The following is a 13,382-nucleotide window of genomic DNA, read 5'->3' on the forward strand; positions in this document are numbered from 1 at the left end:
AAATTACAGCACAACACATTTTAACTGTGTTTTACTTGCTTATATTTAGCAATAGCATTGTTCCCAACAGCAGCTCAAAAAGCGTTTCCTTTTCTCTCACACAAACATGCCAAGTCTGGATAAACAGATAATTCCTCTTGGAATGGGTGAAAATATGATGCTCGGCTTATGCCAGTGCTGCTGCAGGTAGATTAACTTGTATGCTGTTGCTCACAACATCTTCCCTTTATTAATAGTCTTCTTAATTACACAGTGCCCAAAGAAAATTGAGAATTGTAACCAGAAGACAACATTTTTTTCTGATGCTTTTTGTCAGATGCTTTGAAATTCCCATTGGCTGTACAGCCCTACTGGAGGTATATGTCCTCCCAGGAGCAGAATATGACATTATTATTATCATTTTCAGCTCATTCAGCAAACTTTCAGCTCAGCAGCTACGACGGGTGACTTGTTTCTACTCCACAAAAATCACTTGGATGTGGTGTTGTGCAAACAGTCACTAATACAAGAACTCACTGTTTCAGTAAGTGAGCTGCAGCTCTGTTCCCTATTTCCAGTTTCCTTTTCTAATTTCAAATTACCTCTCCAGCCACAAGAAGAGTTTACTCCCCAGTCTGTCTTTTGCAAACCACAGAAAGACCTAAGCTTGATGTTGCAGGACAGGGTATTTTCTTCCCCAAAGATGAGAGCAGTCTGGTCCAGTATGTGCCACCAGCCAGACAGGCTCAATGCATCCTACTGACCCACCAGCTGCTGCTGTGCCTTTAGTTTTCAGGTGTGCTAGACCATCTTTTCATATGGTGTTTAACAGACCCTGGTCTGGGTTTCGTTCTGGAAGGATGAATCCCCCCTGTTGAGAGAACATCTTACATTTTTTCCCCCTAGAGGCTCTCCAGATAATGCCCATGAACCCCCTTCCAGGGAACCTAAGGTGTGACAGCCCAAGGAGGCAGATTTGAAGCACACCTGAATTCCATAATAAATATGCTGGTTCAACAGGAGAGAAAATGGTGATTGTGGTATTTGTAATAGCCTTTAGATATTGCTAAGCTGGTGGGAGGACAGAAGCTACTAAGTATGAATCACAGCCCACTTTTTATCTATGCATTAATCGGGGATCTTGACATCCACACTGACATGCATCCGCATGTTTCCAGCACTAAACCAATTATTCCAGGTTACCACTGAAAGGTATGTGTGGGGGAAGCTATTCTGTTTTTGGCAGTTACTGGATTTCTCTACCTTCAGTCTCACAGTACAGTGTATGTTCTTCAGCATTAAAATCATGTTTTATCCCTTGGACAAGCCAAATGAGTAAATCTCTAAAAGGGCAGAAATTAAAACAGCCTTCATAGAAGAGCTAGCCAAATCCTCCTCCTGGTTGCACTCCAGCAAGAAAATATATTTATCAGTGATCATCATATATACAATATTGCCTGTCTCCTGGTATCATGCGGCTACCTGCGAGTGTGGTTAACTCTGTCCATGCCATGACGTGTAGTTAAATTTGGTTTATTTCAAAATCCTTAACTGTGGGGTATGTGTCGTGGACAGGCTCCATGAACACTGCTGAAACAGAAGCAATGGAGAAAGAGCATCCTCTGCAAACACAGCATACTAGGAACTAAATTGCTTGACAAGACTGTGTCCATCAGGCTCACAATCTAGCAGATTTTTTAATAAAAGCTGGATCTAAATAAAGAAATCTGCCCACTATTCTGAGGACAAGTATTATGACCAATTACTTAAAGAAAAAACAAAAGACTGTTGCTGCAGGAAAAAGTAAATGCAGGGGACTTGACCTTTGTGCGCCAAGAGATTTCAGAGGGTTGCATATAACATGGGAAAAACTACTCAGTAAACACTCAGATAAAGTTTATAGATCTTTGCCTGCAAAAATCTCAGAAGGGAATAAGAAAAGAATGGGAGTGGTTTATTTCAATTCCTGCCTTCTATTTCTGTCCATTAATTACGTCAGAAAAATCATTGAATGAACCACAGCCATTCATTTTATTTCCTATTGCCATTAGGCATGGTAAAAACCCCAGACATAACAGCTTCCAAATGCTTAACTGCAGGAATCTGGATTGTCAGTGTTTTCTCCATAGTTGCTCAGGATCATTATATTGTTGGGCACATACTGTCTTTTGGGACACTAGGGCACTTTAGACCTGAGGATAAGGACAGGGAGTATTATCATGAATCTTCTCATTATTCCAGAATCTATAATTAAAATCAATCACCAGAAAAAAAAAAAGAACTTATAATTACTATAAATATATCTAATTAAACACATAACTTGTTCATGGACTTCAGGGGCTAAAGGCATAGCAACAGCAAATTATAATGACAAACTAGAGAAAATTTCAGTCTTTCCAAATCCAAACTCTGCATTTTCGCATCACAGGTACAGCTGAAGCACCATGCAGGGTATTTTATAATCATGGAAATACAGAATGGTTTGTGTTGGAAGGGGTATTAAAGTTCATGTCATTCCAGCTATCCCTGCCATGGCTAGGGACACCTCCCACCAGACCAGGTCGCTCCAGCCTGGCTTTGAAAGCTTCCAGGGATGGGCCATCCACAGCTTCTCTGGTCAACTTGTGCCAGTGCCTCCACATCCTTACGGTAAATAATTTCTTCCCAGTATCTAATCTAAACCCACGCTCAGTTTGAAGCCATTCCTTTGCCCTGTCTGCTACCTGCCCTTGTAAAAAGTCCCTCTCCATCATTCTTACGGGCTCCCTTCAGGTACTGCAAGGTTACAGCTAGGTCAGCCTGAAGCCTTCTCTTCTCCAGGCTGAGCAAAACCATTTCTCTCAGGTATCGATTATCTTTCCAGGCAATACTACAGGGCTGCGTGCTTCGACAGCTCAGGCTCTTGGCCAGCTACAGGGAAATCTCAGTTGGCCTCTGCTCTCGATCTTATCCTCTTCTGTGATGCTTAACGTGATCAAACCCTGTCACTGGGTTAGACTGGACCAGAGCCTGACTCTGGGGTGGGAGGGCTGCTACAGGAGCCTGCATCACTGCAGTGCATTAAATAGTCCACATGCAGCCATCATTTCACAAGCAATGCCTCTAACACATCATCTGTCTCACTGTGCCCACTCTCTGCCTTCAGTGGGGGAGACTCCCATAGAGAAAAAGTCATGGAGAGGAATAATCTTTGTAACAGCAATTAGGAATTGAGAGGCCTCACTGAAACTTCTGGTTTTCCTATAGATTCATTAAAAACAACAGCTAAGATGAGCAGTTCTATGAACTAAGCACAAAGATGGGGAGCTTTACATTTACTTCCTGATCTGCCCTAGACTTCTGGTTGTGCGAGGGCAGTCCCTGCATGCACCTGTGTCCTAAATGAGCAGGTCTGAGCGTGGTTACCCACAGCCAGCCTGGAGCTCTCCAGATGCGAAGCTTGACACCAGAGCAATGTTGTCTGTGGGTGAGAGATTATTCTCATCTGCTCTTTTCAGGGGCTAGATTCACACCTCCTGGAGGTGTGACTCCACCAAAATGCTGTCCCTAAGAATAGTGCTCATCTCTCCACAGTTACACAAGTCCAGATCTGGCGGATGAGCTGTTACTTTGGGGGTGTTTTCAGAAGCCCGCCTGTGACGTCCAACATTAAGCAAAACTCAGCAGATGGCTCCTACCTTAGATCGCTGAGCAAACAAATCATCTCCTTGCCATAAAAGTCACTGGAAATAAGAGACACCAATGCTTTTGTGGCTAGATTACAGGGGATAAAGTGTATGGCAAGGCATTGACCCTCTGAATTTATACCCCTGGCTCAGTGACATAATAGTTCCCAGCAGCTGGACAATCTAGCCCCAAGTAAATTTTAGCAAGACTTTGGTGACCCCAGAGGGAGGTGTTATGTCACAACACTTGGCAATTTCGTTGGTACTTGGGTAGCACAGACCAATGGAACAGCTGAGGAGCAGAAATGTCTTTCCCAGGTGTTTTGGTGAAGCCTCACTGAGGAGGTGGCAGAAGTGCAATTCCATGGTGCTCTGTTTAACTGCAGCAGTGCCATTGGAAAGAACACAGAAGCCATAAGCAGAAATGTGACCACAGGGTTGTGAATGTGCTCATGAAAATTTTTAATAAACTCATGTAAGAGTGCATAATGTGCTACCAAGGTTTTGTCTTCACAGGGAGTACATAACTCCAGACCAGACCATTTTAAGACTCCCAAGTTCACTGACTTATTCCTGATGGTAGGAAGCAGCCACAGCTCTACAGAAGACTGGTAAAGGCCAAAAGGATGTGGTGGTGTTAATCTGCTCCCTGTAAAAGTCCCTGTAAAAAAGTAAACTCCCAGGAGTAACAGACTGGCCAAACACTAGAGATAAAAATGCCAATTTCCAAAGCACAGTTCTCTTTTCTTCCCTTTTATTTTTTTTCCCCCATTTTACTTTTTTTTTAAACAGAAAAAGAATAGGAATGTCTTAACATATGCAAGCCCTTGACCCTCTCTTGGCAACACAATTGAAGTGATTTCCAGGATCTCAACACATGTGAGGTATGACATGAAAATCTGCAGGAAAGCATGATCACTGGCTGTGTTTTCCTGTGTTGTTCCTTCAGTCTGGTGTCACCCCATTACTGAGCAGTTAGCCATCAGTGTGGTGAGTGTCCTCGTCATGGTGGTGCACAGGGCTGGCATGGCTTGATAACCTCATGTCATTACTCACAGACAAGCCAAGCACAATAACCTAAAGGTCTTGTCTCTGAGGCATCCCCCTTTGACAGCACTGTGCTCTCCTCTGGCTTGGCTCAGTACCTGAAGCTGCTGCCTGTCAGGAAGGAGGAAAGAAGGGGAGGGCAGAGCACTGCTGATTGGTGCAAAGGAGACAAACTCCAAACCACTGTTTTGTTTTCATTATGGTCTCACACAACAGAACCCAGCCAGTGTGGTGGTAGTATTCTCTCCATGAGACTTAATCTGATGGAGAGTGGAAGACTTGATCCAAAGGAGTCTGTGGACTTCACTGAAGACTACATCTGGCACAGCTCAATCTTTATGTGCTTCTCAAGGCCTGATATGCCTTGAGGACCTTGACCTCCCCTGGTGTCTCCAGCCACAACCCTGTCCAGAGCTCAGGAATTCACTTGAGCTCAGCCAGGAGCCTTCTATCCTTACCTGAGCTATGTTGTAGAAGTTCCCATCTCCAGAATGTCATCTGTCCTTGTTTCCCTGATCTATCCAGGGATGGATAGATGGATGGATCTATCCTTGATGGACCTTGCATCTCTGGTATAGATTTGTCTTCAGCCCAGAATGTCATCTGTCCTTGTTTCCCTGATCTATCCAGGGATGGATAGATGGATAGATCTATCCTTGATGGACCTTGCATCTCTGGTATAGATTTGTCTTCAGCCCTATCTCTCACCACTTCTGCCTGGGCTCCCTAAGAGGGCCCTGGACCTGGTTCATCACCTCACCTTGTCTGGAATGGGCAGGATGGACCCCATCACCAGCATCCTGCCCTGTCCCTGCCATCCTGCCATCCTGCAGGACTGCACCATGGTCAGTGAGAGCTCTGCCTGAGCTGGATCACCTCCACTTCCAGCTTGCCATTTCTCAAAGTACAGCCCCGCTCTGGCTGCTCTCTGACAGTGCCTCAAGTGCTCTTTAGATGGACCCAACTTGCACTTTACTAAAGAGCAGTGCAGGTTGCTGCTGTACCTATCCTTCAGGGACTACTGAGACCACTTTTCACTTCATCAGACCACACTCCCTTCTGCCTTGAGCCTGAGGGACCCTGGGAGACATTTGCAGGTTGAGACAGGAAGAGAGGGCAGCTGGTGCCACAACCCTGGCCATGCTGATAAGGTCCTTGAGGATCACCCACCAGGCAGCCTTCTGAGATCAAAGGCATGCAAGCAGAGGAGGTGGAGCAGAGTCTGAGCCACTACCAGAGCTCCCTGCTCTCCAATTAAATTTCAAACAGATAAGAGCCCAGCTGCTGATCCAGCCCAGGCAATGTGTACTGGCTATAGGAAGTTATATACATCCCTCCTGCTTCACTAGAGACTTCATCAGGTGACCTGAGTCCAAGCAGCCCCCTTGCCGCTGGTCCTGATGAAAGAATGCCGGCTTGACCCTGGGTCCTGATCCAAGATGAAATTTGTCATTGACTCACAGGCCTTGCATTTCCTTTCCTATTGTCTGAAAGCCAATTTCAAAGTTGTTTTCGCAGGCCTTCATGACGTCCCAGTGCAGCTGTGCTAAATTCCAGTGTGAAAGCAAAGAATTAAAAAGGAACTAGGATCAGATCAACATTAAAAGCCTTCAGAAGAGATTTTCCTCTCCAGAGTGTTGATGGAGAGCCCATCGTGGTGGACACACAGAGGCTGTCCCCTCTGTAGCTGTGTTGGGGTGAGTGCAGACAGATTAAGTTGATTAAAGTTCTTAAATCTTGTTATACCTCATCTGCCACCCTACTTTTCTCTTTATTTCAGTCTTTACACAGAACAAACCTCTTTCTGAATTCAGGAAGGATCTTTCTGTCTGCATTGTGAATAAACACAGGATTAGGACTTTTCATTTTTACTGACCTATATTGAGCCCTTTCCTGTGCTGCTCTAAGTGCCTTTTCATGCCACTCATTCACACTTGGTTTCTGAGTCATTCCTAACTAATTTTGTGAGCTAGTGGGTAGTGTTCATACCTTCACACTCAGCCCTTCCAGTTAACTGCACAGCACTTTGTTTTAAAGTCTGTTTAATTTTTCTAAGCCTTCTGCTCAACTATCGAGACCTCATGGCTGGAGAAGTGTGGCAGGAAGGGACACGCTGCAGTTTAGCATCTCCAGTGTTTTCTGACAGCTCAGGGAGGGAATTTGCCCTCTGAAGTCTCCTGCAAGTTGAAGTGTGATGGAGGTGGACATGCCCTTGCATGCAGTGGCAGACATGGCTTTCCACAGCGCTGTACCAGCTTCCTGCAAAGCTGGTTTGAGCCATTCGGGAGTCTTGCCTCATTCCAGGAGAGCCACCTTTCAGCAGCTGCCAGAGCTGATGTCAGACTCCACACACAATAGAGTTTTCAAGTCTTTATCAGTTCGTCTCTTCTCCCTTCACAGATATCCTGGGGACTTTGCACTGGCAAGGGACAAAGTCCCACCAGGAATAAGGATATTCAGGGACAACACACCCACCTCTGGTTGTACTTTCTCACCTCCCTGCTCTTGCTGTGATGAAGAGGGACAATACACCTCTGTACCTTTGATCTATGCCTACATGATAGAAACTGCCCCTTTTAGTGAAAGGCTCAAATCTTCACAGCAGGTGGGACAGAGAGCTGGCCGCAGCAGTAAGTCAATACACATCCAGGCTTGCATTTCCCTTTCTTTTTCCTTATTGGCCTTGCTCAGCAACTGCCTTACTCCAAAGAAACATTTCCCGGCTCACCTAGCTTTGTTGCAAGAACCTGTTCTATAGGTTTTATGGCTAATGTGGCCTTAAGTTACCAAGAAACCTGAAACTCAGTCCTGTGACTTTCACTGTCTAAAATGCTATTAAAGCTTTGTTATATTGGTGGGTTTCTTTTGGATCTTCATGGTCCTTTCCCCCTGAATCACATCCTAGTGCTTAGCAGAGCAACCCCACCATGACAGACAAACCTGAATGTGAGGAAGGCACCCAAATTTAACCCTTGCCTGGAAGAGCTAACTTTCAGGAGCACCGTAGATATGTTATGGGAGGATGCCAGGAGACTATCTCCCTTTTTGTCATTTCCACATTCATCAGCAATCTACAGCATGGGGTGTGATGTAAATTATGAGCAAGTTTAGTTCTTTTCATACACCCTAGTAATGTGGAGATAATAAATTGAACTTTTATGAGGACTTCTTGGGAAAAAGTGGCCCAGGACATGTTGTGCAGCCCTGTACACTTAGGGCAGTTCTTGCACCACCACCTAAAGTCTGTTAGCACCTCACCATCCACTCACCACTTCCAGGCTTGGCTCTTTTGGGGCAGTTTCCTGGATTTTCCAAGCCTCAGTCTCCAGAAATCATGAGCCATAGCTGACTAAAATGAGGTGCATGATTACCAAAACTCACTGCCAAGTTTTACCGAATTATACTGAACTGGCTTTTTGGCTGCCTTCACTTTATCACCTAATCACAGACTTACCAAAATTCTGAAGTGTTCTCAAAGCTGTCTACTTCATTGTGGCTATTTGCAAATCCTTGGGCACAATCAAGCAATCATCTGGGAAGCAGTGTCATGCAAAGTCAGTTTTCTGAATGGCTTTTCACAGAATCAGACAGGGAACCAGAAGAGTTGCTTGTTGCCTCTACCCTGACTTACCTGCCCATCTCCCTCCTACTTTTCTGTCCCACTACTGCACATTGCAACCATTCATTGGAAGACAACAAATCCATATGTAGTGGCAATAACCTTCGCTGCACGCCACTGGCAGGTTGTGTGTAAATGAAGTTCACTTCCCCAGTCTCAAATCACCAGTCTTGATAAGAAATTCATGCTGCATAGTACTTCACATATATTAACTGCCATGCATTTCATATTCAGGACACATGCAGCAGCTCTGGACCCTGGGACTCTCTAACCCATGTTTGTGGCTGAAAACCCCTGAAAACCACATGTTGCCATCAGTCAAACCTGCTGGCAAGTCATACTGTCCCTATCACAAGAAATTAGTGTGTTCTAAAATGCTTAGTATTTTCACCTCTTGCCAAGAAAATACTTGAGATGTTCCTAAACCAAAAAATGATTCAAAGAGCTCCTGAGTAACTGAATGATTACTTTCACCACTGGAATTCAGATATCCAAAGGACAAAAATTCACAAATTTCACTCCGGTATTAATTGGCAGCTGCAAACACTTTGAAAGAATGCAGCTTCAGAGTGGCCTCACAGAGGGGATGCCCCTGCAGACAGGACAGATCTAGAGGCTGAGCTAGCCCTCCTCTGCACATAGCATCAGAAAATTATTCACAAGCTTTGGAATTGAAGTTGCCCAAGGGGCTCCCTGGCAAATTAGCCTGGCAGCCCTGGGACACAGCCAGCCTGTGTCAAGGTGCATTTTGGAATCACGGATTTCATGGCACCAAGTGAACCTAAGTAGACTGTTAGGAATCTGGCAGAAAAGCTGGCAGTAAGCCACAAGGGCCAGATTCAAAAGCTTCCTGACAGAGATGATTTCACTGCAAAAGCTGAGGAACTGACACATTTCCTTTCATGTTTTACTTTAAATGGAGACAAATTTCCACAGAAAAATCCCCCCAGGTTCCATTATTGAAAGGCCTTGGATCCTGATCCTGCAAACGCTTTGACTCACAAATAATTCTCTCTAAGTGTGCAAAGTCACTGTGTCATGCTTTTCTAGAACTGGATCTCCTTCAGCTGCCCATTTTTCAGGCTGACTTAGCAGCAATCCACCTCTGATGGTTCATCTGGCTTGTGTTTGCCTGGTTTGCAGAGCCATAGCTGGCACGCAGTTCTGTTCACCCCTTTGAAGCAACACTTGAGACATGAAACAGACGCAGCTACATCTGTGACTACATCTGCATGAAACAACATACACTGGTTACTTACAGCATATTCAAACTGCAGATTAAAATCTCGGTTGTTTGCTTGAAGTTGTCTCTCTTCCTCTGCAAAGAAAAGGAAACACATCAAGCACACTTGAGGGTAAGCAGAGTCAATACAGATGTGGATGGAGCACCAGAAAATGCAGGCAGAGCTGCTAGAAGGGAGTGACACAGAGAATGGGAGCCCCGTGTCAGGGACTGGGGTGGCTGGTGACACTGATGGAGCGGCACTGCGGGCTGCTGCCCTGGCACTCTTAACACCGTGGAACACGTCTCCTCCAAGCACCACTCGCTGCAATGCCCGTGCCTGGTCAGGTTGTCCCCTACTGGGTAGGGGTTCCCACTTAACTAGTGCTGCCCACTCTTCCTGCTCTGCTCCTTCTCTTCCCCCTGAAGTCTCTGGAGCTTTTGCTATCAGCTTACAGTTGGCACCCTTCTTCCAGTACAGGTGCATTTCTGAGCATCATCCCACTGATGGAACACCATCCCCACATCTGTCATGAAATCAAAAATTACTGGAAGGATATCAAAAGGTCATCAAATCTGTCCATTACCTCAAAGCAGGGGCTTGCCTGTCTTCCCCAAAAATAACATTAAAAACTCCAGCAACAGCTGTTCTTCAATTGCCCATTCCAGGACTGAAGTCTCCTTCCCCTAGGGCAGTTTTTCCCTGTATTATCTAACATAAAAGTCATTACTTAAATTTCAAGAGGTTTTGTCTTCTCCCAGAAGGGTCAAAGGCAGTCTTCTGCTTCCCCTAAGTTCCTTGTGCTGTTTGCCAAGGATGCAAAGTACAGATAGTTGAGGGAGGGGATTGTCCCACTCTGCTCTGCACTGGTGCAGCCTCATCTTGAGTCCTGTGTGCAGTTTTGGGCACAACAGTGTACAAAAGGTATAAAAGCTATTAGAAAGAGACCAAAGGAAGGTCATGTGGATGGTGAAGGAACTTGAGGGGAAGCCATATGAGGAACACCTGAGGTCACTTTGTCTGTCCAGCCTGGAGAGGAGTAGACTGAGGGGAGACCCCATCGCTGTCCACAATTTCCTCAGGAGGGGAAGAGGAGGGGCAGGCACTGATCTCCCTTCTGGGTGCTCAGTGACAGGACCAGAGTGAATGGCCTGAAGCTGTGTCAGGGGAAATTTAGGTTGGATATCAGGAAAAGGTTCTTCACCCAGAGGGTGGTTGGGCACTGCAACAGCTTCCAGGGACGTGGTCACAGCAGCAATCCTGACAGAGTTCGAGAAACACTGGGCAGTGTCCTCAGGCATGAGTTGTGGTTCTTGGGGCTGTTCTGTGGAGGGATTCTGTGATTCTGTGGTTCCAAGTTCCCTACATACTGAAGGCTGTTATGCCTTACACTAGCCTTCCCAAGGGCAAGCAGCTCCTCTTTCTTCATTCACTACTTATCCATTAATCCATTGGAAGGAGCATCACCCTTGGTGCCCCCTCCAGTGGGCTTCCCACCTAGTTCAGCCCGTTATGGATGGATGCCCAAAGTGGGCCATGGTTTGCAGCTGAGGCCTTACCAAAGCTGACCAGGGCACAAGGGACATATAACTTTCCTTGCAGACAATGAACATCGTGCATAAGAATTCACCCAGGAGTCATTAAAAGTAACATCCTTATGCACCACCAGCACACAGAGGACGGCTTCCCAGCATATGATCCATTTTGGCAGATCCTTTCTGGCAGAGCCAGATGCCTCATCAGGAAATGCAAATCTATCATTTGTCCTTGCTGAACTGCATCCAAATTCTTTCAGACTATTTCTCCAAGTAGTCAATTCCAATCCTGTCTTTCAGTGTGCTTGTAGCTCTTGCCAGCGTGGTGCCATTCACAGATGTACTAAGTGTGTTCTTTATTCTGTCAGCCAAGATGTAGAAGTAAATATTGAATACCAGACTCAGGATGGGATATACCCCTGATGAATCTTTCAAGTTTCCTTATCAGTCATCAATATCTATTGTTAATGTCTTCTTTTTTTCTGAGAAATCTGGCACTCACTGTTTTGTGATTTTATCTCCAGCATGTATCTCCAGTTTACTTGTAAAAATGCCACAAGTGACAGTCAAGATACATGGCAGCTATCTGAGGCTTTTTCAATAGCCCTCCAGCTACCACTAAAACAAAATTAATTTTGGTTTGATGCAGTTTTTCAGGACTGCTGACTGTTAATCATCTCTTCCCCCCACACACACACTCCTGGTTACTTTGAAGTGGTTTGCTGTATTGTTTTAACCTTTACTCAAGTGAAGCCAATGCATCTATAATTGCTCAGCTTTTCTCTTTTCCCTGTGCTTGCTCTCTTCCCAGACTTCTGAACTTTTCCTGCCTGTGAGCCAGACTCTCAAGGGCAGAACTGCTCCAGGGCATGCTTTACCTAACCCAGTCAACACATTCTCTCTCTATTCCAGCCCAAAACCTATCCCTCCCTCCTCTGCTTTTGGCAAGTATTATGTTAGATATCTAGAGGGGAAAAAAAGAAAAAAAACCCAAAACCCAACAAACACACCACAACAAAACCCCTCTGATTTCTTGGCTTTATTTGCTAGGCTTTTTCCACTGAGCCTCCCCAGAGACCCCAACTCTTACAGAACAACTTTTATTGCCCTTCATGTCCTTGATAGCCTTTTCTCACTTCGAGCCTTTGCCACACTGTTTGTGCTGGATAAAACAAACTGTTTTGCACCTTCTAGAGACATCCTTCCTTTGTCTGAAGCTTTGGGGAGCTTTGGGGAGCTTCTGATTTCACTCATCCTTCTGAGCCTTTCTCTGAAAGGTGATAACTTATACATGTGCCCTTAATATCAATCAATAATATATGTGCCCTTAATATCAATTAATAATATATGTCCCCTAATATCAATTATTTAAGGAAATGACAGCTCTGTCTAATTCTCCCCCCACCCTAGGATTCCTTCCATGAGGTTTCAGCTATTAGTTCTTCATATTTATTGAAGGTTTCTTTCTTGAAGTCAATGTTAAACAATTTGATATCGTCACTTTTTCCTAAGAACCACCACATCATTTCATAACTATTCCTGTTTGCACTCCCTCCAGCTTCAGAGGACCAGTCAGCTCCTCCCATTCCCTCCCTTTTGGAGGGAATCACTTCTGAAACAACCTCCTCTCCATTCCAAAAAGTTACCCACCTCTGCACCAAAACTCTGTGCCAGCTGAGTAGGTCGTGTTCCTCTACACTTCTTTCCAGCTCTGCTTCTGCATAGATGGAATTCTTCCTTTACCACCATATCCTGCCTCTCAGAATTTATTTTTTTTCCATAAAAGACTGCCCTTCTTGGTTTTCTATGCTTGTGTTCATTACCTTGTAGCATTATTAAGAGATCTGCAGTTTGCTCATCTCTTTCTTCAAGCTGCATTTCAGACCACGTAATCATGAAAGGAAAGCTTCTGTTAACCATACAGAGTTAGTTTTATTCTTTTCTATTAATATTCCAGCCTCATGAGTTATCACAGCACGTGTCTATTACACCTATTAAATGATGTGTTAAGATAACTAGTTCTTCCTGTTTGCTCACTCTTGCATTAGCAAGAATCTAAGCTGTTCAATGCATTGAAGTGCTAGCCTTCCTCCTTTTCCTTCAATGACCCTGTAAATACACACCATCCCTAATCTTTAAGCCCTTTTTCAGATCACCATTTTTTGGTCTCCGTCTGTCAGCTATTTTCATCAAGTCTTCTAATCACTAATCTAAACCTCTGTTAGTAGGCAAATTTGCCTTTCTCCTTTTTCAGGCACATCTAACAGTATCAATCATTTTGAAATCAGGTGCCGTCTGTCCCAAATGGATGATC

At 44.8% G+C, this 13,382-nt stretch overlaps 1 protein-coding gene across 6 annotated transcripts in view; it reads right to left on the minus strand.

Annotated features, from left to right (window-relative positions):
- The window catches only part of LOC103822899 (phospholipid-transporting ATPase ID-like), an 86,069-nt gene that overhangs the window by 44,518 nt on the left and 28,169 nt on the right, over positions 1 to 13,382 (minus strand). For all 6 annotated transcript variants that reach the window (XM_018922942.3, XM_018922941.3, XM_050986656.1 and 3 more), the window contains one exon: positions 9,570 to 9,628. In XM_018922942.3, the coding sequence (XP_018778487.1) occupies positions 9,570 to 9,628 (59 nt within the window). The remainder of the gene's footprint in view (positions 1 to 9,569; positions 9,629 to 13,382) is intronic.

Source organism: Serinus canaria, chromosome Z (genome assembly GCF_022539315.1).
Source record: "Serinus canaria isolate serCan28SL12 chromosome Z, serCan2020, whole genome shotgun sequence".
In the NCBI taxonomy this organism is placed as follows: Eukaryota; Metazoa; Chordata; class Aves; order Passeriformes; family Fringillidae; genus Serinus; species Serinus canaria.